The sequence below is a fragment of the Ursus arctos genome, unplaced genomic scaffold (assembly GCF_023065955.2).
Source record: "Ursus arctos isolate Adak ecotype North America unplaced genomic scaffold, UrsArc2.0 scaffold_27, whole genome shotgun sequence".
In the NCBI taxonomy this organism is placed as follows: domain Eukaryota; kingdom Metazoa; phylum Chordata; class Mammalia; order Carnivora; family Ursidae; genus Ursus; species Ursus arctos.
The window spans coordinates 26,149,099-26,173,242 of record NW_026622952.1 but is presented as its reverse complement, the minus strand read 5'-3'; the positions used below and the strand labels follow the sequence as shown (position 1 = coordinate 26,173,242).

The 24,144-nt window shown below is 55.8% G+C and overlaps 1 protein-coding gene across 1 annotated transcript; it reads right to left on the bottom strand.

The window, feature by feature from the left end:
• Window positions 1-14,330: 14,330 nt before the first annotated feature.
• On the bottom strand, window positions 14,331-18,296 carry LOC125283691 (serine/arginine repetitive matrix protein 1-like). Its single transcript, XM_048226226.1, has 2 exons — window positions 18,255-18,296; window positions 14,331-15,764 (listed from the first exon to the last, which is right to left on the bottom strand). The coding sequence occupies exons 1-2, from the start codon at window positions 18,294-18,296 to the stop codon at window positions 14,331-14,333; spliced, it is 1,476 nt and encodes a 491-aa protein (XP_048082183.1).
• Between the last annotated feature and the right edge of the window lie 5,848 nt (window positions 18,297-24,144).

Here is a 24,144-nt window from a genome sequence, read left to right as displayed (position 1 = left end):
CCAGCCGAAGCCCCGGCCCAGGAGGAGGGACATCCAGAGTGGTTGGGGTGCAGGGTGCAGGCGGAGACCCTCAGTTGCAGCCGGAGCAAGTTCGTGCACCTTCTCCGTGTGCTGTAAGGTGGGTGCTGTGAACCCCTGAAGGAACCGAGGAGCCAACCCAGAAGTGTGGACTCGTCCTATGGGGTAAACTGTAAGCAGTGAGAGGCGAGAGACGGCAAGCCTGCAGGATGGGTCTGTCTGTGCCCTTGCAGGGGAGAAGGGAGGGCATCTGGGTCCTATGAACACCTGCGGGGTGGGAGCTGTATATCCTAGAGGAGCGCAGACACATCTGCAAATCTACGCGATGCCAGTGGGACCGTCCCCGGACTCCTGGGGTGTTCAGCCACCTGCTCGGTAGGGAGTCCTCGGGGTCTTAGCCCCCCATACTTCGGACCCAACCCGATGAGGGACTCAGCTCCAGCAGCTGTCCAGGGGGTGAGTAACACAGCTCCGAAGCTCAGCAGATCATGGGCTGCTGGGGAAATTTAAGGTAAGAGAGACAGGAGTGCAGACAAACTGCCTTCCCTTGCTCCTGTGCAGTAGCCCCCCGGCCTCTCCTCCCCGCCCCAGGCCTCTGACCCTTCTGCCTCCCTCCCCACCCCAGCCCTCTGACCCACCTGCTTCAGCTCCCTGCCCCAGCCCTCTGGCTGCCCTGTGCACCTGCTTGAGAATAAAGCATTGGCAAGCTTGGCCCAGACAGAAGCCATCCCTAACCTAGCTACAGGGAGTGGCGTCCCATCTGGACTGACTTGGCACATGGAGAGGTGACCAGACAGGGAACAGGCCCGGCTGAATCGGGGAGCAGCTGGATGCACCCCCAGAAGCAGTAAGACAGCAAGTCAGGAGAACTGTGATGTTCTGGAGGTTTTTGGAGATGGGAAATGTGCACACCTTGTCCTGAGGCCAGAGAACTGTTCGGGTGTAGCGGGACTCATTCAGGAGAGCGCCCTGGGGGCTGACATCAGGCCTCCCGTTCTGGGGGGTATCCTGGTGCTCTTGAGGATGGGAGACACGTTGGGGGGGTGAGAAGGCCTTCCTACAGCTGTCCTCTGCTTCTGCTCTCTACCTCCTCCTACCCCCCATCCCCGTGGGGGATGCCCCCACCTCTTGTCTCCCCATCCTGGTCAGGGATGCCCCCACCCCCTCCTGTCTCTGCCCCCTACCCCCTTGTCAGGGGGCAGCTGGTCGGCGTTGGCTGGATCCGATCCCCCTCCCCTCTCTGCACTGACCTGCAGATGTTCCCGAGCCCCTGCAGGGACCCAGTTTTGACTTGATCCCCTTGGACTCTTCCCGCATGGCTTCCCGGGTCTGCCCCTTTGGCTGAGAACACAGTCTTTTCTGCAGGCTGAGCCTTTGGGAACACATTTTTCTGAGATCACCATTTCCTCTGCGGCCCTGCTTCAGACCGGGGCCCTGCAAGAGGTCCCTGTTCGGGCAGAGAGAGGATATGTCCTAAGAGCCGGGCCGGGCCTGCTCTGCCCTGTATGCCCCCAGGACATGAAACTAGCAGCCTCGCAGTGGAAGAGCCATGCCTGCCACAAAAGCCGGGATGAGGCTTCCTTTCCAAACTCCGGGGCCCCCTTCCTGGTTCCGTGAACCCCAGGCCTGCAGGCTTGCTTCCGGGGGGCTCATTGGTGCTTTGCCACTGCACAGCCCACATCAAGACAGAAGGCGTTCCCCTGGTCAGGAATGGCTGATTTGCTTCAATTTCGGGGGTGTTTCTGACCAGCTGTAGAGAAGTGGGATTTTTGCGAATGGAGTCATCCTATTTGATTTTCTAAATCGTGTCCTGAAGCATCGTCTATCAATCGGTATTTTGTACATTCAGTTTGGTAAGCGTATCCTAGATCCGGAGGAAAGTAGGATCATTTCTAGCCAGTTTTCTCACCCGTAAAATGGACATTATTTAAGCCCTAGAGAACTTGCAGTGTTTGGGTGACTTTTGGATCTTACGGGCAGGAAAGTGCTTCACCAAACTGGATTTTTCTATGGGTAAGGGGTGTGGGAGTGGCTAGCATCACGGCTGATGCAGAACTTTCTGGTACACATTTTGCACTGCAGGTGTCCTGAGGGACGCGGTCTGTGTGCACATCGTCCCCGTTGCGCTTACCGTCTCCGAAGAAGACTGACTGTCGGAAGATTCGAGCCAATGACGACACCGTGTTTGGACTGTTTGTAAGCACTTCGCTGACAACTGGACAGTAACTGCCCTTTCGCACCCTGTGTGCGGGTTCTGATTTAGGGCACGGAGCACTTCTTAAGCTTTTCCAAACCCCTTCTCTTTCACGCCCCCCCCTGCAGTGCCCGTGCACGCTCATGCACGCACACACACACTTGCACACCCCCCTCCGTGCTAGCTGCGCTCGCCTGCAAGGGGCCGTTGGGGCAATGTTTATTCGGGTGGAAGAAGAGAGAGACAGCCGCCAGGGCTGCCCCTCTGCTGGGGTCTGGCTTCACTGTGTTCCCTGTTGCTTCTTCGGAAAGAATTAACCCCTGAAAAGCAGGTTGGTGAGTTCTTTGGTATCTGACAGCTTTCGTTGGCTTGAAGGCACATTTCTGCAGCCTCTTCATGGCCCGAGAATACCACGTTGGTCCTTCAGGTGGATTCAGGCCCGTCCCTCGCCCTGCGGACCTGCAGTAGGTGACATGATCTCTTGTTCCTCCTACGAAGAGGTGCTGAGCCCTGGTCCCCAGTGAGAAAGTGCGGAGCCAGGGCCCGAGGCGGGTGGCTGTCATCTTTCGTGCCGGTGACATGAGGACCCCTGCCAACCTTGCATGGTGACTGGACGTCCACATGTGCGTCTTGGAGCTGTCCCGCTGCTCCAGTGTGGTTTCTGGGCACGCCGTGCTGATTCTGAGTCTGACTCTTTCAGAATGATGTCTCTCCGCGCCCCTGTGGCCAGACACCATGTGGACGCAGCTCCGGGGTTTTATTAAAGACAACCACAGTATAAAGAAGATGGTCTAGATCCCACTGTGCCCGGAGAGCTCGGAGTCTTGCCAAGGGGACTGGGCGAGGAGCCACAGAAGCTGGCGGCTGGTGACTGACAGCCGGACGGGAGTGGGCCCACGTCCATGGCCAGCACTGCCCGGCACTGGGATGGCCGGGTGGGAACTGCGGGGAGAGAGGGGGAGGCTCAGACCCTTGGCTGGGGCTCCACGCGGCCGCGATTGTGTAACCGGGCTGCCTGGAGCCGGGCCAGGCTGCCAAGCAAACAAACAGAAGGGCTGGAAGCGAAACCACACAAAACTGCCCGCAGAAATCAGAGGTGTTAGTGATTTAGGAACTTTCCCCTCAGTGTTGGTTGTAAACTGCCGGTGATTACTAATCACCGGGAAGACTGGCTTGCGGTTTGGAGATTTCTACCAGGTCCCCTCCAGCTAAGGTCTAGCGGGTCTCCCGCAGTTTGGGTTCCCACAGACCACCCTGTGCAGAGCGTCACTGCTGAGCCCTGGAGAACTGGCTGCCTTCTAGGAGGAACCAAACACACGGACAGTGTGGTGTTCCAGAAGGCCGCGTGATGGTGAAGGGAGAGCCCAGGGAGGCGGTGGTGAGTGTCGGGGAGGGGCGCGTCGGGGAGGGCAGATCCAAGATGCTGGCGGAGGAGGAGGGGATGTGCCCTGGTCCCCACGGGTCCTGCTTCGGTACAGGGGCTGCACGCAGAGCTGGGGGGACCCCGGGAAGGGAGGATGCGAGAGTCTGAGAGGCGACCAGTGAAGTGCTCCCCCCACCCCACGCTGACAGGTGAATTCTCCGAGGTTCTGGGGTGCAGGGGTGTGGATGTGTGGCTCACACGCACGCATGCATGCACGCACGCAGAGAGAAAGCACTGTGTGCCTTGTTCCAGGTAGGTAAGTAATGGAGAAGTTATTTATCTTTTTCTGCTTATCAAAAAATCATTGCTTGCTTTTTTTTTCCTGTGGTGCCCAATGTGTGGGATTCCTGTCCCGTCCTCTCCAGTTCAATGGTTCTAAACTGGGAGCGATTTGTGCCCCACCCCTGACATTGGCAATGTCTGGAGATATGTTCGTTGTCGTTGCTTTCGGGGGGCAGTGACAGAGGAATGGACCGGGAAGCAGGCAGGCTGAGGTCGGAGAAGCTGCTGGGCGACCCCGGTGCACAGGATAGCCCCTCGTCAGCCGTGCCGTGGCCGAAGCACCGTGTCTCCATGTTCTTCCGCTCCACGGGAGAGCAGTTGCTTGATTTCTTTTTTTGGTGTGAACATATGGGATTCCTGCTCTGTTCTCAGATGTCCCGGTCTCCTTACTGCGTCTGTCTGGCTTCAGCACTGTTCTAATTTGAACATAAAAATACCTTGTTTAGGGGGCTGCCTGGGTGGCTCAGTTGGTTAAGCACCAGATTCTTGATTTCGGCTTAGGTCACGATCTCAGGGTTGTGAGATCGAGCCCTGTGCCGGGCTCCACGCTGGGTGTGGAGCCTGCTTGGGGTTCTCTCTCTCTCTCTCTCTCGCTCGCTCGCTCTCGCTCTCCCTCTGCCCCTCCCCCACCCCAGCTCACGCTCACGCTCATGCACTCTCACTCTCTAAAAAAATAAAAATTAAAAAATTAAAAACTCTTCAAAAAAATACCTTGTTTGGGTCCTGACGCGCAACTCTTGATGGGGACTAACAGATGTGAACAGTGGCAATGAGCCCATTTGAGCAAGACATAATATAGTCGTGGATTTATAGCTAAAAGTAGATTTGGATTCGTACTTAGCCGAGAGAGAAAGAAAAACTGCTGGCCACACCCCGTTTTAGGCACGTCCCACGTGTGCACCTCCAGATTTATACCAGTGGTGAGCTTGGGCTTGGTCTCCCACAGAGTCAGAGATTAGAGACTGACTCCACTACTGAATGCCTCAAAGGGCAGAATTTCTTTAGACAAGGCTCCACAGGCTGGGTTTTGTGGATCCCTAGGGGCCGTGGTTGACCACCAGGGGCTATGAATTTCCAGGAAGAATACGCAACTGGTGTGCTGGCTGGTGTGTGTGTCTGCATTTCCTGCCCCAGGAAAAAGCTCATACGCTCCTCCTGTCCAAGTTAGTCACCAGAACATTATTTGAAGCCACCTTCCTGGTTTGTGTCTGCATTGTGAAACTTCTTTTTGCTTTTAAGAAATAACAGACGAGGGGTTAAGACCAGAGGCTTTGAAATTCGAGATTTTATTTATTTTTATTTATTTGTCAGAGAGAGATCTGAGACAGCGAGCACACAAGCAGGGGGAGCAGCAGGCAGAGGGACAAGCAGGCTCCCCGCTAAGCAGGGAGCCCGTTGCAGGACTCGATCCCAGGACCCTGGGATCATGACCAAGTGGAAGGCAGATGCTTAACCCACTGAGCCACCCAGGCAGCCCAGAGGCTTTGGAATTCAAATGCGAGCTTTACCACTTAGGTTTGCTAAACATCCAGCTCTGGGTGAATTACGTCTGTGAGCCTCATTTCTGTCATCTGTGAAATGGACTTAGTTCCTGCTTCCCAAGGGCGACAGGATTTAAACAAAGTGATGGGTGAAGGTCTCACTCAGTGCCTGGCATGTGGTCGGTGTGCAGCAGACAGCAGCTCTCTCTGAGGGATGCTCTTTCCCTCTGGATCTCCGTGTCTGGCATGCAGTCCTGCCATCCGCGATCATTCTGGTTATCCCGCGATTCTCTCACTTCTTGGTGGATATGTTCATTCTTTCGGCAAGTACGGCAAGTACGTATTGCTTGCTTGCGGGGGCGGTGGGCGCTGGCTGGGAGCTGCCCACGCAGCCAGGACCGAGGCCACACACTCCCTCTGGCCGCTCTCTGCATTGTGCCAGGCAGCTCCGTGGCTCTCACCCACCTCAGCGTGCCAGGTGGCGGGCTGAGTAGTGGCCCCCACAGATGACCACGTCCTTGTCCTCGGCTCCCGTGAATGTGTTTCCTTACGTGGCCAAAGGGATTTAGCAGACACTAAATTAAGGATCTTGGGTTGGGGGGACAAGCCTGGATCATCGGGGCCCAGCACCGTTGCCAGGGTCCTTGCAGGGGAGAGGTGGGCGGGTCAGAGAAGCAGACAGGCCGGGGAGGGGGCCGCAGGTGGCCCGCCGCTGGCTGTGAAGGCAGAGGAAGGGGCTTCTGCATGCTGGAAACGCCAGCAAACAGGTTTTTCCCTCAAGTCTCCAAAAGGACCCAGCCCCTGCCAATGTCTTGACTTCAGCCCAGCGAGGCCCGGGTCGGGACTCTCACCTGCAGAACCGTAAGAAATAAATTAGTATTGTTTGATGCCACCAGTTTTCTGGCGATTTGTCACAGCAACCATGGGGAGCCTGTACAATCCTTTAGATTAAGAACGCAAGATTTTATTCGCGTGGGACTAGGCCTGATAGGGACGCGATCAGACAGGCCGCCACACGGGGGTCTCTGAGAAGGCTTTAATCATCCGTTTACACTGTCGCGGGCCATGAAAGCCTTCCAGGGTGAAGGGAGGATAGGACAGCAAAACAAAGAGTCCAAAGGGTCTTTTTACCACTGGGAGGAGGGGAGAGAAGGCGCGTCCTTCAGGCAAGACCCAGGAGGGTTCTCTGATGGCCTGGCCTCCACTTTCTGCAGGGTGGGGCTGCAGTCTGGGGTGGACTTCTCCAGGTCTGGGACCCCCTCCCTGACTTCCTGCTCTCTGTCGTGTCTGCTTTGCCTGCCGAGCACAGGCAGTGGGGGGGTGAGGGTGACCTGGCCTCAGCAGGGGGCTCTGAGCGCTCCAACCCACCTCCCAGGTGTTCCCAAAGCATACCTGCAGCCTGGGGGGTTTTCCGTGTCCAAGGACAGACCCCAAACGCAGGCCCCTTGACCTCAGGCCAGAGGCTTCGTGGACATGACACGTTCCTGTTCCTGTTCTCCGACGCAGCTGAGGTGTGGTTTGAGGGGCAGACCCGGCTCTGGAATCCCCTGGTCTGCTCAGCACCCCGAGCTCCACCTGCAGCATCTTCCTGTGCGCTCCCACGGTCCCGTGAGGTGAGGGCTGTCCATCCCGGGGAGCCGGCACAACCCCTTCAGAACTCACCCTCCTAGGACGCGGCCCCGCCCTGCGGAGGCCTGAGGCCCAGGGCCCGACCCCGACCCCGGGGCCAGGCAGGGAGGAGCGGGTGGTAGGGGGCCGCCAAGAGGCTTTGCTTGGCAGCAGAGAGGAGACAGCTGGAAACAAGGGGCTGGTAGAGCCACGGGATGTCCAGCAGAGACTGTGAAACTCATTCCCCGAACAGACTCGTCCAAAGTAATCACATGCAGGTTTTTTGTTTTTTTTGTTTTTTTTGTTTTTTCAGTTTTGAGAGCAAAACAATACACTTTCAAGGGGGAAGCAAAAGGCACAGAGAAGGAGACAATCAGGCAGAGCTGACTCGGGGGATGGGCGGTGTATGTCTTCCTCTCTGTTTCTCTAAGGGGCCTACTATGCACTGAAGGCCTGGGCCCCCAGATTCACCGGTTGAAGCCCTAACCCCAGCAGGGTGGCACCTGGAGAGGGGTCTTTGGGGGTCAAGTAGGGGCAGATGAGATCATGAGGGTGGGGCTTGGGCTGGGATGAGTGTCCTCATCACAGGAGGAAACCCCAGAACTTGCTCTCTGCCACGTGAGTACGCAGCCAAGGCCCCTCCCTCCCCAGCACCGACCTGCCGCCCCCCGGGAATCCTGGACTTCCCAGCCCCCAGACCGGGCAGAAATAAAGGAAGGAAGGTATATTTGTTACGGCAGCCGGGCTGACTAGGGCAGGGCAGGAGAGCAAGTGCAGCTGGAGTCTGTTCACGCCCCAGAAGCACCAGACCCCATGCTTGGAGCTGGTCCCTGCGCTGGAAGGGCAGGGCGGGCAGGGCGGGGACAGACCCCCAACCAGTGGCTTTGGGAGCTCGCCACCCACCCAGCAGCAGGGTCTGGGCAGAGACGTTGGGAAGAGGAGGTAGCACGCGCTTCAGAAAGGCGGCCTCTGCGCAGGCCTTGACCTCAGGTGGGAGCGCTAACAGGACCTTCCAGGTGGAAGGGCTGGAGAGTGCGCAGGGGTGGGGAGGACCAGTCATGCAGCCTCTCGTGCACTGACATTCCAGCACGAGACCCTTGTGTGTTGGTTTCAGGAGGCTCCCAGCGCCGTCTCAGCAGAAGGGTCCAGAGGCACAAAGGTTCTGACACTTAGGGGTGATTTCCAGGAACAGCTCGCCCAAGTTGGGTGGCGTCCCCGGCGGGGCTGCAGGCAAAGGCGCACAGCCTCTGATGAAGCTCCGTGCTGCCCTCTGTTTACCCAGGGGGCCCCTCCCATGGACGCCCCAGAGTGGGACCCCAAGAGATGCCCGGGGCGCGGAGACCCTGCAGGAAGCAGAGACCCCTCAGGGGGAAGCAGGTGGAGCTGGAAGGGTGGTGGCCAGCCCCAGCTCGGCCCGCCCCTCCCCTGCCCTCTGGCCGCCTGGACCTCCCACTGCAGAACAAAACAGCCCTGAGAGGTGGGTGGGGCGGCCAAGAGGAAGGGGGGGGGCACCCTCCCCACATGGCAGCGCCCAGGATGGTCCTTCCTCCCGCAGAAGCTGCCGCCTGCTTCCCAGGAGGCTGAGAGCAGAGGCCGGGGCGAGGAAAACAGCAGTGCCCTCCTCAGTGCCCTGCACCTTCGTAAACATAAAATCAGGAGCATCCCCACGTCCCGAGAGGCTGAGGTTTCAAAGAGGCCGTCCAGGTTTGATGTCTGTGTTTTTCAAGAGTGGTTTCCTGGCACCCGCTGGAATCCCAGGGAGCAGCAGGAAAGAGCCGTCAGGTGACAGGCTGTTCACTCTGCGTGGATTTACTGGGGATCGTTTAGAGCCCACGTTCAGACATTCCTCCCCTCGCCCCAGACTAATATTTCACAAGTGCGTTGCCTGATCCCACAATAAGACCCTGTCTGGAGAGGCGGTGGACAGGAGAATTCCGCCCGTGCCCACCCTGGTGCGGTGGTCTGGGGCTTCGCAAGGACGAGCCGACAGCCGGCCCATCCGCAGCGGGGACCTGGAGCCGCGGGCGGCGGGAGGTACAGCCTGGGCCGCGCCGCCTCCCGGACCCCCGCCGGACCCGCAGTGCCCAGCAGTGTGTACAAATTTGGGTGGCGTTTTGAGAGTGGTCGTAGGCCTGTTCAGCTTCATACTAAGGAAACGGCTTCGTATTTTGTATGTCGTTTCTAAATTCTCCTTTTCTACCAATTCATTTCTATTGTATTTTGGAAAGGCCAGTCCACAATCAATTGTAAGGAAGAACAAAAAACCCTGATTGCTCACAGCAGACAGTTTGAAAGACGCTGCTTTCACAGAGAAGACACAGAACCTTTGTGTGTTTCCCAGGGCTGCCGTGAGGAAGCACCACGTTGGGGGGTGGGGAAGCTTGAGACAACGCAGATTGACACTCCCGAGGTCCCGAGGCCAGTCTGACTCCCTGTGTCACGGGGTCGCGCCCTCTGAGGACTGGCAGAGGACCCGGGCCCCCGGTGTTTCCAGCATCCGTGGCATCCATTATTCCGATCTGTGTCTGTCTCCACTCGCTCCCTCTGTGCCCGTCCACACCTGTGATCGCACCTCCTCCTGGAAGGACACTCGTCATGCACTAGGGCCCACCCTGTGTCCTCGTGTTAAGTTGGCTGCCTTCAGAAACACCCCTCTCCAAACGGGGTCCATTCTGAGGTACTGAGGGGTTTAGAGTCCAACATATCTCTATGGAGGGGTGGGGGCACAATTTAGCCCATAAGAACTTTTAAGTTAGGCTTGTTTAAAGTGTCCTTTTTTTTTTTTAAGATTTTATTTATTTATTTGACAGAGAGAAAGAGTGCACAGAAGCACGGGGAAGAGGGGAAAGGGTAGGGAGAGGGAGAAGCAGACTCCCCACTGAGCAGGGAGCCCGATGCAGGACTCGATCCCAGGACCCTGGGATCATGACCTGAGCCGAAGGCAGACGCTTCACCCACTGAGCCACCCAGGCATCCTGGATAAAGTGTCCTTGTGCAGTTTACACTTTTGAGGATTTACTAATTAGACTTTTACTAGGTAAAAAGAACTTGAAAAATAAAACGTTTTTTGCAGTCCCTGCGTTATCAGTGGTGAGGGCAGTAACAGGGACACGCTTGGGCTTGGGTTTGGGTTTTGTTTAATCTTGCACATCATCTAAGCCATTGCTCACATTCTTTATGTCGTGACATCAGCGTGATTTAGAAGAGAGTTGAGAACGACTTGCCTCCTGGCCCCGGGGACCCGCCTTCCCAGCATGGCGGTCAAGGCCTGCGTGCACCACGTTCCTCCCGCTGCACCCACACCCGCACCGGCTTCCCCACTATTCCGCTTGTCCAGCTGGAGCAGATCTGCCCCGGCCCTTCACCTCCTAGAGCTATGGGCAGGCAGCACGAGATTCCTGTCCGGAAGGTTCCCCCAGGCCCGTGGTCTGAAGTAGGAGCGTTGAGCAGAATGGTTCTGGGGGCAGGACTTGTCCCCACGTTGCGTGGCCAACACCCACCCCACCCCTGACCTCGGGCGACTCATGCCGATGCAAGAGAGCAGTTTGAGCTCCAAAAGTGAATCTTTAACCCGCAGCACAACGTATTTCTGGGGTTGGGGTGGAAATCAATGTGGTAGGATGAAGCCATTAAGATGGGCTAGGGAACCAATTTTATTTTTAACACACTGATTCCTATTACGTGAAGTACAGTTTTTGTGCTCCATCAACCTTCTTGATTTTTTTTTTAAGATTTTTTAAATTTATTTATTCGACAGAGATAGAGACAGCCAGCCAGAGAGGGAACACAAGCAGGGGGAGTGGGAGAGGAAGAAGCAGGCTCATAGCGGAAGAGCCCGATGTGGGGCTCGATGCCATAACGCCGGGATCACGCCCTGAGCCGAAGGCAGACGCTCAACCGCTGTGCCACCCAGGCAACCCAACCTTCTTGATTTTTACTCCAAAGATTGGATTTATTCATTCGAGAAGACAGTGCTTTGTTGTGAATATGAGGAAGGTCTTTGGGGCTGGGCAGGGTTAGAATCCCTGCTGCACCTCGCATAAAATGAGAGTTACATTAAACTCTTTGTGGGTCCAGGTTCCTCCACCATAGAGCGGAACCGGTCCCACCTCGGGCGGTGCGTGAGCCAATCTACACGGGGTTTTCTGCCGTATACACACTTACTCGTCGATATAATACAGAGATGTAGGTGAAATCATATTTAACGGCAACGAACTTGCTCTAACATTATGAACACGTTCCTTGAAAACATTTAAAAATAACTATTCAATTTTTACATCTTTTCCAAAAGAAGGTTTACCAGTATCAGCGCTAAAGCACTTAATGGCCTTTTAGTGGTTGCCGTATTTACTCAGGTGACAAGAATTTATTGCCCCCGGCTGGCCTGTAGCCTGGTGAAGGCCAGGCCAGGCCCCAGCATCCCCGGCAGAGCGTGGTGGAGGCGGCAGGAGGCGGACATTCAGTACAGTAACGCACCGGCCTCCCGTGGATTCCACAATCACTGATCGGAACTTGCTCTGTAAGGCTGGAAAGACGGGTCTCTGTGGTCCTATTCAAATCAGGAGCATCACGTATCCTCCCACACCAGGGACTGTCCGTAACATAAAATGTTTGCAGTGACATCACAAACACACGGTCAACATGTGTTCACGATCGTAGTCCGTCGTCAACAGTATTTCCCGGTACGGAGGAACACACCCTTCGGAGTGTGAAACTCTCAGGCACTGGCTAATTAGAAAGTTGGGAAAACTCAAGGCATGAGGTCGAAAGAGCTTTACAATATTCAAGAAGTAGCTTTCCAAACATTGCAAACGGACCGAGTCCATTAGGGCCGAAGGGGGCAGCCGAGGTGGGGAAAGGCGGATTTCAGGGAGCGCGGTGGAAAAGATGGCCTCACATTCGTACAGTGTGGGCAGAATTTTTAAATGAAGCAGGGATATTGTTTCCACACCAGCACACAGATATTCTGATTAATTTTTCATGCCAAGAGACTCAAAGTACTTTGTAGCAATTGGATCAATTCCTGACAGCTACTGGAGTTTAATTGCTTTTTTTTTTTTTTTTTGAAAGGCGGATCGCATAAACTCTTATGGACATTAAATCTTTGGGGAAATTTTCTGCTTTCTGGTATCAGCCCCGGTAGGAAAATGGTATCTCGCATCCTAACAGGGCTCAGAACTCGTGACTCGTTGACAGCCAGGTACCTCTTCTGCGTCCGAGTCCTGCCCGTGTAGGATGAACACAGTCCGGGGGAGCACAGAACTGGAATGTGGAATGTGTTTGCTGACAGTCACCCAGGCGAGCCGGGGCAGACTCAGCAGTGAGGAGTGGAGCTGGCCTCCGCCTGGAGTTAAGACCCACGGCGCTGAGTGCATTGCATGCATCGCCCTGGTCATTCCCCTGGGAGGGGACAGTCCTATCCCTGATTTACAGAAGAGGAGAGCGGAGAACAGAGAGGTCAAGTGTCTTGTTCAAAATTCTCAAGACTTGCACGTGGTGAAATGGGTGTTTCAGATCCCGCCTGCGGAATTCCAAAGCTGTGCTCTCTCTGTTTCTCCACGCAGCTTCCAAATGGGGTTCGGAGTCCCCCAGGCCTGGAGCCCCGGCTACTAGACCCCAGCATTCAGGGGGTTGTAGACCAGCTTACCCAGGACAGTTGTGAGTTGCATTTCCATTTTCCACAGCTCTGCACGGTGATATATTTGTGCACTTCCTCAAAGCGGCCATGCACGATTTGGCTCTTTCTGAGCAGTGGAAAATTTAATATAGTAAAATAATATTATTCTTGAAGTACTCTTAAAATAGATGTTATTTAATGTTTAAGTTAAGTCCTTCTTCTTTTTGATATTATTATATCCCATGTTCGATTTCAGGAATGTGGGAGGTCCCTGTAGTTTGATGAACTCCTAATTAAACACATGGATTGTTCCTCTGCAATTTCCATTGACCAAATTGGGGCCGTAGTACATTTTTCAAAATAAAACATGTAAAGTCTGAAAATGGATGGGGTTCCCCACACACCTTATCTACCAGATGGTGTAGGGGATGGATGAATATTTTAAGTTAATTCATTTATTTTTTCTTTCATTCAATAACATTGACTGAGAACCTAATATATGGCAAGCATTGTAAAGTGGAAAGAAGAGCTAAATATGACATATTACCTGCCCTCGGGAAGTTTGCAGAATGTTAGACAAGACAGGACAATACTTCACTGGCAACAGCACCAGTGGTCAGGGAAAGCTTAGTGGCCACTGGACACTAACGCACAAGAGTGGGTGCGGAAGCCACATGGGGCTGTGACTCTGGGTCAGCCCGAAGTTTCTCTGGGAAAGAGTGGGAGCGAGGCCTGCATGCACTGCTGGAGAAATAAATTTAAACTACTCCAGGGGTCTTTAAGTCAATGGTGTAGGGTGAGCTAGTCTCCCCTCCCCCATGGTCTCCATGTGGAGGTAAACAGACAGCCACTAAAAAGATCCCAGTAGATTTTGGAATATTTTTGGAGTGAACAGAACAAAATACAAATGGAGCATGATGGGAATGATTGCAGCCCCCAGAAGATCTGTTTCTGCTAGAGTTAACTGATAATGTAAAAATATCCCAATAGTTTGTTTGGTTTCTGCTGCCTTTGATCCAAATACAGACTTTAAATATTCTACTTGGCCACTGAATGAAAATGTTTTTTAAGGATGTTCTCAGAGTCTTAGCTCTGGTACTGAGATCCAAAAGCCTCCTGGCATAGTAAAACTGGCAAAGGCTGTCAGAAGCAAAATTCGAAACACAGTAGAGTCTGGGGCTCTCTGAGCCTATGGAAAGCTAATCAACCTTATTTTGCACAAAACCTTTAAAAATAGCATTTACCATCGGGGTCCAGTCTTAATTAGAACTGACCTCGGCAGGAAGCAGCTGTCTGTAGGAATAAAAGGCAGCTGAAGTCAGAGGAAATGTCTTCCTCGTCCACTGGCAGGTCTTTGGGGAGCTTGCTCTCCCCCTTCTCCGTGAGGTCCGGAGGGTCCCTCGTGGCTCCATGCCGGCAGGAGCTGCAGGGAGTTGGGGATGCTTGAGGCCACACTTTCACGTTTTCTCCAGATTCCTTCTGGAATCTATAAGGAGGCAGGCAATAGGTTTTTAACTACTAAATATGTCATCAATGCATGGTCTCTAATTCCACAAAAATATTTAAACACTACATTCTATTATCTCAAGGTCTTGCAAAGGATGGGCGGGGGAGGGGAAGTTGGACACAAAAGAGTGTGTCCTTTGGCAGAGACCAGAGCGCGCCGGCGGGAACCTGGTCTTGGCTTCTTGTGGTAGGTGGGGGGATTCAAACGGTATTCACGAGGTGCAGCCGGGGTCGGCTCGTAGTCGGCGCCCCTCCGCGTGGGGCCGTCCTGGCGCCGCTCTCCACGCCTTGAGCGCCCGCATCTGCAGGAACTCGCGGGGTTCTGGAAAGGGTTAAGCGAGGGCCGGGCAGCGGGCGGGCCCGGCGCGCCGAGGAGGGCTCCGCGCGGAGCCGCAGCCCTCTCCCGGGAGCCGGGACTGGCGGCGGCGCGGGCTCGCGCTCCAGCCCGGAGGCTGCGCGCCCGTGTGCACGCGCGCCCGGCGGAGGCCGTGGCTGCTCCCGCCCCCGCGGCTCAAAGCCTCGGCGCGCTCCTCGGAGCGGCTGGGCCTCCACGGACGAGGGTGAGTGCCAAGGCCCCGCCGCCCTCTCCGCGGCGGGCTGGGGGAGCGCGCTTCCCCGGGGACGACGGCGCAGGGGGTACTCGCCGGCCCGGGCTTGGCCATGCCGGAGGACCCCGGGCACTCGGGAAGCAGCCAGAGGGACACTGGGCGCTCGCAGGCGCGCGGGAAGGAGAGGAGGGCTCCTGGGCGCTGACGGGCGCGCGGGAAGGAGCGGAGGACCCTCCCGGGCACACTCACGGGCGCGCCGGAAGAGCCGGAAGACCCCGAGGCGCTCGACGGCGCGCGGGAAGATGCTTGGGAACCCGCGGGGTGCTCGCACAGGTGCGCTGGAGGCGGCCGCCCCGCCCCCGAGCGCTCTCACAGGTGCGCGGGAAGAGGCCCGCGCGCATGCGCGCCGGAGACCACCGACTTGGGCTCCACGTCCGGGCTCGGGTGGGCGCGGGGGTGGAGGGCGAGTCGCAGAGAGGCGAGGTAGGGGTGGGCCCCGAGGACGGAAGGCAGTGGCCAAACGCCCCCGGAGGCGTAGGATTGGGGAAGCACGGGTGGGAAGGGGTGGCTGCCGACGTGGGGGAGGTGGCCGGGGGTGGCCCTGCTCTCGGTGGAGGTGTGGGCAGAGGGGTGGGCAGACCTCCGTGTCATCCTCGGGGGCGCCCGCGTGGAGGTGGGAGGCCGATCCGCGGGGACTCCGCGGGAAGAGGGTGGCTGCCTCCCGCAGGGCGTGCCGGTGGCGGGGGAGGCGGTTGGGACTCGGCAGCCGCGCTGGATCCCGAGGACCAAGAGCCCCCGCGCTGCCCCCATGGTGACCGCCGCCGGGGAAACAGTAGCTCGGCACGAGTGGTGGGCGGAGGCGCCCGGTCGCCGTGGCCACGTTTGCGGCTGGCGCAGCCGGGGGTCCGCGCTTTCTTAGGGGCTGGCCCGGGCCTGCGCGCTGCGCCTCTGAAGCGCGTTGTTCGTGGGGCCTCAGGAAGCGGGAGAGAGGTCCCTCGCGGACCCGGGGACGCGGAGGGACGTGTTCCACGTCCGCCGGCGCCTCGCTGTTTCTCCTCCTTAGGCCGCTCTGTGCCCTCTGGCCGTCCTTCGGGACCCCAAGCCCCACGGGGTCTCAGGCCGCCGCCGCAGTCGCCCGCGGCTCGTTGGGGGAGGGGGGCCTCTGGGCCAGTGCGCCGCGCGCGCGCGCTCCCTTCTCGCGCAGCCTTTGCCCCAGGACCGAGCCGGGCCGCGCGGTGCCGGCGCTGGTGGCCTGTGCGAACGTGCCCGACATCACGATGGGGCGGGGGATGACGGCTGCGCGTAACCGGCTCGCCCTGCGCCATCGACTCCAACACGTCTGGAGGGGAGTTTAAATGCCAGCCACGCTTCCCGCCCCGTCGGCACCCCCACGTGCTGGGGACCCCTGCCTCCTGCGCGGGACTGCGCAGTTCTTGGGGGAGGGTCCCTAGCTCAGGCGTGACGGCTCCCATAGCATTAAATCAGGAAGGTTTAAATAATTCCAGCACCTCTTAATTTCCTACAAAACCATATTTTCAATCTCCACCCCCCCATATTTATTCTAAGAAGAGAAAGAACAAGCCAATTTGATAGGACGCTGCATTTCTGCTCAAACCACTAAAGGCATGTGACCAGTAGGTCTTAAATGCGTGTGCATCCCGCCAGAGCACTGAGGGAATGAAGAGTTCGCCCTGTTCCCGGCCTGTTCCCTGGCCACTTCCCTCCATCTCATTAAGTAGCAGACTCTAATTAGGAACTCCTAATGGATGCCAACGTTGCCCTTGAGCCTTTTATCCTGAGCTAATGGCGTCCTATTATTAGAATACCTCTCTCCACACCCCAAAACCCACAGAAGACAGCTTTCCCCTGCCATTAGATTTCTGCCGGGGACAGGGCATTGTCTGCAAATTTATGGTAATTGGCATTCCAGCTCTGTCTTCTGGGGATAACTAAGCAAAAATTTTAATGAGATAGAAAGTCTTTTGAGCTTTTAGTGTCAACTGCGCAGACATTGCTGATAATATAATTAGAACGATTTTGCCTGTATTTAAGGCAGTCTTGGTTTGGGAGGGGAGAAAAAAGTTAAATGCTGTGGATCTTAGCCTGAGACTAAATGCAGGCCGGGTAATTGTGTATATATGTGGTCATCGTGCCTTTCTGGTGATGGGGCATTCGTTCAGGGAAGGCCTTACCTTGACTCTCAGCACTTTGCCTGTTAGTGGGAGGACGGAAGGATCTGGAATTTTGGTGATATATCTGAACATCTTTCCAGACAGCCCCCCTTACTTCTGACTTCACTTTCATAGGTCCCAGTACTAGCAGCAGCTTTGGCAGTGGGAAGACAAAGGTCTCTTTTCAGCTTAAAATGTACCTTTAGAGTCTTTGTTCCTGTACCGAAAAACAGAGGCTCTCCAAGCTCTGAACGCCTCCATCTGGAATCATATTTCTGTTGTTTTCTAAATGCCAACAGCATAAATTGCTCAGTAATAATAGCTTTGCAGGGAATCTGGAATCACTTAGGCAGCTGTAATGCCCCAAAGCCTCCCTACCTCTGAGCCGTGTGACCCAAGAGCACGGCTGCTTCAATGGGCTTCAGAGGTGCCTTGTGGGGCAGTCTGCTTGCAGATCAGAAACCCATCGTGCCACTTTGCACATCTTCCCCTGGTGACTCAGGGTACTATCTGCCCTTCTCTGGGGTTCCAGGGATTACCGTCTCCACTGTGGCCCTGATTGGGTTTTTTTTCTTGCAATTATTGTAATTATGCTAAAATTACAGTGTTGGTACCCAGTGCATATTTGCAAAATAGTTCAGAGCAGCAATAACTTTTGGAATAAAATAAAAACTTCTAGGAGTTTATCTTTTGCCAAGAACCTGGCTCCTGCTCGAAAGGATATTAAAACAAACAGTGCCTTGGCAATTGAAGCCATTCCGTGTCTTGTGCAATGTTTGACCAATTAAAAATTAATTTCCTTCTTTTGCAAATATTTATTGAGTGCCTCCGTGGGCCAGGCACAATTCTAGGTGCAGGGAATACAATGGTGAGTGAAGTAGACCCAGTCCCCCACCTCTTGCAGCCTAGACTCTATAAGGTCTATAAACATACGACCATGTAAATTCACGTAGAGGAGCAAACCCAGCCAAGTGCTCCGAAGGAAAGGAATAAACTATGAAAGCATAGAATGGAAGGATGAGAAGTGGCTAAGGAGGATGGTCAGGGAAATTGTGTGCAAAGGCCCTATGGTGAGGAATAGGAAACAGAAAAACTGAGGGAAAGCCAGGGAAGAGCACCTGGAACAGAGAGTCGTAGTTTATAACTTAATATAATGTTATTACGAAGTTAATTGTGGTATTCCCTTTAGGTAAATTGATGGGGCTTTATGCTTTAGGGCTTGATGAAGTAGGATGTGGATTAATTTTATAAAACTGAGAGCTACTGAATCATTAAGGGAAATCATTATATGATACAAAGTGTTTCCTAAGCTGACCACAGTGCCAATGTCAATGCTATTATTACTGTTGTATGATCAAGTCTGAGACTGTGGAGTCCTTTGCACGTATGCATGCTGACCCTGTTACCTTTGAGCCACCATCACCTGTTGCTTTCATGGTGGCAGTCATCCCCGGTTGGGGTGCTGGACATCACTCTTGTCCCCCCCTCGTCAGTTTCTCCTACAGTGGTCAGAGTGGTCATTTGCAAACACAAGGCTGACGACGTTGGGTGGTGAATCGCTTCCCGTTGTCAAAGCTGCAACTCACAGTTCTTTGAATGGGTTGCAAGATCCTTGCTGTAGTTAGGTGTGGTTGTTCCACAACCCCTCCCACAAACGTAGGGGCTGCCATATGTGACTCCCTAACCCCCAGTGCGATAGCATTTGGAGCTGGGGCCTGGCGGGGGCGGGGAATGGAGGTCACGAGGATGGAGTGCTCCTGGCTGGGGTTAGTGCGCTTATGAGAAGAGATAGGAGTGAGCTTGCCCTCTTTCCACCCTCAGCCATGTGAGGACCTAGTGAGAAGTCAGCCACTTGGGAGGACCCTCACCCAACCATGCTGGCCTCCTGATCGTGGCCTTCCCAGCCTCCAGAGCTGTGAGAAATAAGTGTTGTTTATAAGCCACTTAGTCCACGGTATTTTTGTGATATCAACTCGAGTGGACTAAGATAGTGGCTTAAAACACAAACATTTATTCTGCGTACAGTTCTGCAGTCTGAGTAGGGCTCAGTGGGGACAGCTCACCTCTGTGCCACCCAGCATGAGATGGGCTCGCCTGAAGGCCAATAGCTGGAACTGCCCCAAGGCTCTTGACCTCTGGTGTCTGGGGTCCAGGCTGGCCTGATGCCAACGGGTGGGGGCCGAAGCAGGTGGGGCCCCTGGAGCAGCTCTGTCTCTCTGCGGCCGCTCAGGGGGCTCTCCCCCTCACGGCAGCTTCAGCGCCGCAGGAATGGGACGTGGTTCCTAAGGACCATGTCCTGAGCGGGTAGAGCTGCGTGCCAGCTGCACCACATTTCCTAAACGAGGCTCAGAAGTCACACTGCATCACTTGATGCAGTTCCCGGCCCGCCCGGATTGGCAGGGAGGGAACGTGGACCTCACCTCCGTGGAGGAGTATCCTGTCACACTGTAAGAAGATTGGCTGGATGGCATGCATGCAGGGCCATCTTCGGAAAATAGCATCTGCCACAGCCCGCCCTCTGGCCTCTGAATTCCTATGCCTCCCACGTGCAATGACACGACTCCTACATCCAGTTCCCAAATCTCATCCTGTTGTGGCGTCGGGCTCAGGCTCCGGGACCTCATCGTTGAAATCAGGTCCTCTTGGGCACTAGTCCTGGGTACAACTCCTGCGGCACGTTCTCCTTATGAAGATCCACACACCGAAGAGGAGCGCTGTCTGCCCTGGACACCCACCAGCAGTGATGGGCAGGCATAGGAAAAAAGCTGTAGACGCTTGTGTTGGCATCAGCAGGATGTCCGTATTTGGACAGAGAGACGTTCATTTATGGCAAGGTGTGGCTCCTGCGATCGTGGGGCTGGCCGGTGTGCAGTTCGCAGGGCAGGCTCCTGGCAGGAGCCCGTCCAGGGAAGAGCTGGTGCGTCCGCCGGAGCCCCGAAGGCCATCCGGAGGCAGGATTCTCTCTTCCTGGGGGACCCCAGCCTTTCCTTCAGAACCTTCCACTGACTGCATGAGGCCCCCCTGCATTAGGGAGGGGATCTGCCTTAGCCAAGTCTGCGGATTTAAATGTGAATCCCTTCTAACCAGTATGTTCACAGCAAGTGTAGACTGGTGCTGGAGGGAGTATCCGGCCCTGGGGCCCAGCCACGTAGATGCACCAAATGAACCCCCGCAGCCTCCTGTTCCAAAGCCGGACAGGGAAGGCACACAGTGGCCTGGCCCGTGGCGACCCGCGCTGCTGCCGGGCTGAGCTGGCGGTTCCTGGAAAGGGCTGCAGTCTCATTCCTGGGCATGAGTTTCCATCACGCTTGGCTCTGCCTTCTAGATTCCTGGCTCTCCCCTCCGAGCCGTCCTTCTTTTCCGTAAGAAGCGGCTGGTGTCTGCCGCTGATGGATTTCTCAGCCCGTTTCCTGTTTTCCTCTCGTGCCGTCTCGGGCGCACGTCGTCTGCACTGGCTGTAGCTCCTCCCGTGTGACGACGGGCTCACAGGCGCGGGGGGTTCTCTGTGCATCTGTGGGGCTCACAAAGGTCATGGACACGAACCTTTCCTTTCTCCACCTCGGACTCCTGCAGGGCTGCTGTGAAAAGTCTGAGAATTCCTAAGAGCTGCGGTTGACCGTGTCTGCGAGGCCTGCCCTCGAGCGCCTTCGCGGCCTCGTGACTGGCTGAGGCACACCCCTGATATTTAGGAGGCCCTCACGAGGGGTCTGTGCGCCCCGGGTGTGATCCTTACCCCGAAGCTCCTTAATTTGGCAGTCCTGGAGAGGCCCGGGAGAAGAGCTGGTTTTATGTTTGGTCCCAGCCCCCAGCAAGGCCTGGTTCCTTTGTATTTTTTCCAGATTTCCCTTGAGAACAGAACACTTCCTTCCTCATCCTCGTGCCCTCTCATGGCATCAAAGCCACCAAGAAAACTCTGCCTGGAAACCGCCCCGAGGCTGTCCTGCTCAGTGAGGCCAGCCGGGCTGCTAGCCTCTCTGCTGCCTGGAACGGGGCTCCCAGAGCATGGGCCAGGCCTCCCCCAAGCATCACTGACAGTGGCTGGAGAGCTGCTGGCTGTCTGCTCACCCGTGTGGGGTGCATACCTAGTCATTCCAGAACATCCTCGATCATAACAACTGCGGTTATGTTGCTCACAGGTCGGCAGTCTGGGCAGTGTTTTGTAGGGACGGCTCTTCCCCCCTTCCAAATCCTGGGCTGGGGTACCCTGACAGCGGGGCATGGCCCGTTGTCTTTGTGGCCTCTCCTGCGGGGCACTCCAGCGTCACCCTGCGTTTTCCACGGTGGGGCGGGAATCCAAGGTGGGAGTCCCCCGAGGAGGAGAACCAGGAGCAGCTGCCCTGCCATTTGCACACGGCCTCCCTTCCCCATAGCTGCTTCGGGTCAGGAGGACCGGTGCTCGGGGGAGTCAGCCTCCCCTGGTGGGGATGGCGTGGGATGGGCTGCAGCGATGGGGCCACATGCCGCAGGGGGTGCAGGGAGTGACCATGTGCCACAGCCATCCACCTGTGCATCGGTCCAGCTGCTCTTCCTCGCTGTCCACCGGCAGCTCCCTCCGTGCGGGGACCGCAGCATGATCCGTCCTGTCTCCCTCTCAAGTCCCGCTCCGCCTCTTTGCCCCCATGTACACCGGGCTTCCTCCATGGTGGGTTCTTGGAGGCACCAGAGCAGGCCTATCCCTCCACAGCCCGTCCCTCATCTGTGATCATTCACTCGGTCCCTGGTGATGGGGGTCGGGGGGTGTCTGTCACTGCCCTCACAGGACCAGGAGCCCCACGACACCGGTTCTGCACCTGCGTCCTGCGGGTCACATTCAGTGGGCTTGGGGGAGCTGATGTAGGTTACGTGTCCCTGCTGAAACGGGGGTCCATGGCCAGGATTCTTCGTGTCCTGTTTCCCGTGGTCGGCTTGGCCTACAAGTGGGCCTGGCATTTGGTGGGCTTGTATTATTATATGTTTGTGAATGAATGCATGACTTAGTGAACGAGAAGCCGACCCTGATAAAGAGCCCTGGGCAGCTCAGGTGTGGGGGCTGCGTCTGCCGGGAGGATGCTGTGTCCGTGCACTCGGCAGGGGTTCATGGTGCAGAGGGGAGCTCCTCCCCACCAATCCCGGGGCAGGGTAGCCAGCGCCGAGTGTGACTGGGGCTTCAGCTCATGTCACAGTGTCTTATGTATTCATGTGGCACGTGGCACGGGCCACTCACCTGTGCACACTCCTGCTCTTCCGGGGGGGAGGGGAATCACTCTGCCTAAATACGGAAATAAGAGGAAATAATTCTAGCCCTGTGCATTATCACTCTAAAGAAGTCAGGGCGGGAAGAACAATTATCTTCATTTCGTTCGTGCAGACAGACATCACCGGGATTCATTTTAACGCAAACGCTCGTATTATTACTCTATTGACAAGATCTCCTGGAGGGGTCACATATTTCAAGGAGAAATATTGAGCTAGGACAAAGAGGCCCAGTCTATATACCGAAGGCTGTGACCCACCAGCGGGGAGCTTTGAAGGAATCCAGGCGCCTATGGCCTCTGGCTCAGCAGGGTGTCCCTACGCGGGGCCCCAGGGCCTTGTTAGGGACACTGGAGTCTAGAGTCTCTTGCTGCTCAGACGTGGCCATGACTGTGGGTTCACGGTGGCCTTGGGGTCTGCTGACACGGGAGTGTGAGCTGAGAGGCACTTGTCCCCGCCAGTGGAGCCCCGACACGTGCAGGAGGCGTTCGTCGGCGAGCGGACGAGGCGCAAAGGTGCGGCAGCATCTTTCCTCGCTGTTCTGTTGCCTGTTCTCAGAGGCGCCGGCCCCAGCAGATGAGTATCTGGGAGCTTTTGGGGTGACGCCACCAGTCTGCTGCCCACATCCGCTGGTCGCCTGGGCGGTCTTGTGCACCGACCATTGTGGGGTTTGTAGGAATCTTTACAAGTAGCTGCATCTTAGCCTTCATTTGTCTCACGTTCCTGGACTCGAGATAGTGCCGCGTAGTGAAAGGGCACGGCAGGACCCCGGTTCCGGTCCACCCCCGAGCTCCGTAGCCGTGCAGCCCCGGGCAGTCGCTTGGCCCCTCTGGGCTCAGTTTCTCCTGGTTTTGTGAAAGGCAGGGAGCTGGTGCTCTCGGGGTCTTTGACGTCCTGAGTGTGGGGACAGCTTCTGAGACTGGACACTCGGAGGGTTAGCAGGCTGCATGCCAACATGTTTTCCCTGCAAACCTACAGCCCAAATCAGGCCTGAGATGTATCAGAATTTGACTTTTAAAAGTGATACATCACCTTCAGGACAATGTGCCTGAGAGCCTGGCCATGAGGAGTGTGGGCTTGGTTTCACTGAATTCTTCCCCGAACACCCTTCCTCTCGGGGGCCCGACTGGACCTGGCGTTGTAGGTTTGTACACAGACACACACGCACGCACACGTATGTGGTCACATAAGCACATACACACGGGCGTGAATGCACACACACATGGACAGAGAGGGGGGTGCGTGTGTGATTTTTCTGATTCTGAAAGCAGTACATGTTGAGGAGAGCCAGTTGGAAGACACCAAAACTTAGGAAAAAAGAAGTCACACATCTTCTCACCATCAACAAGCCTTTTAGACTTTTTGGCACTTTTTTCAGCATCTTTCTTCCTGCATTTCCCCCCGTGTTCTCTCTCTCTCTCCCCCTCTCTCTTTAAATGGCATGAGCTCTCTTGTGATCTTGGTCTTTAAATTCAGCATTGTGATGGAGGCCTTTTCCCAAATGCTTGGAAACTTTGAGAACACAGTTTTTAATGATGGCATAGCAATATAATGTAATTTATTGACAAAATTCCTTGTTTATTATTCAGTGCTTTGCAAATGAGAATGCTCTGGAAAGTCCTTGTCCTGAAATTTTCCAGAGATTTGAGTTTCCATCCGGGGCACTGGAAACCGGCCGTGCTGGATGAGGGCTTGACGAGGTGGTCGGGCTGTCTAAGCAGCTGGCCATCCGGGGGTCGTGGGAACAGAGTGGAGCACGCAGGTGCCCACGGCCCAACCCCGCATCTACGAGGGAGGTCAGATACATGACCTTGAGCTAAGGTGGACCGGTAGCTGCAGTTTGGTGAAGCATTGCGTTCCCCCGCTCTGGGAGGTATCCACAGTATGTCCTGGTGTCGATGGAAACTTCTATAAAAATCCAAAGCCCTTTTCAGGAGCTCCTGTTGCTGTGGGCTGGGCTGTGAGGGGCAGGGCTGCGTGCCGAGACCCCCGACGAGAAGGGGTGGCTGCCAAAAGCAGGCTCCATTACAAGAGAGGAGGCTGAGGGTTTGTGGAAGGGACGCC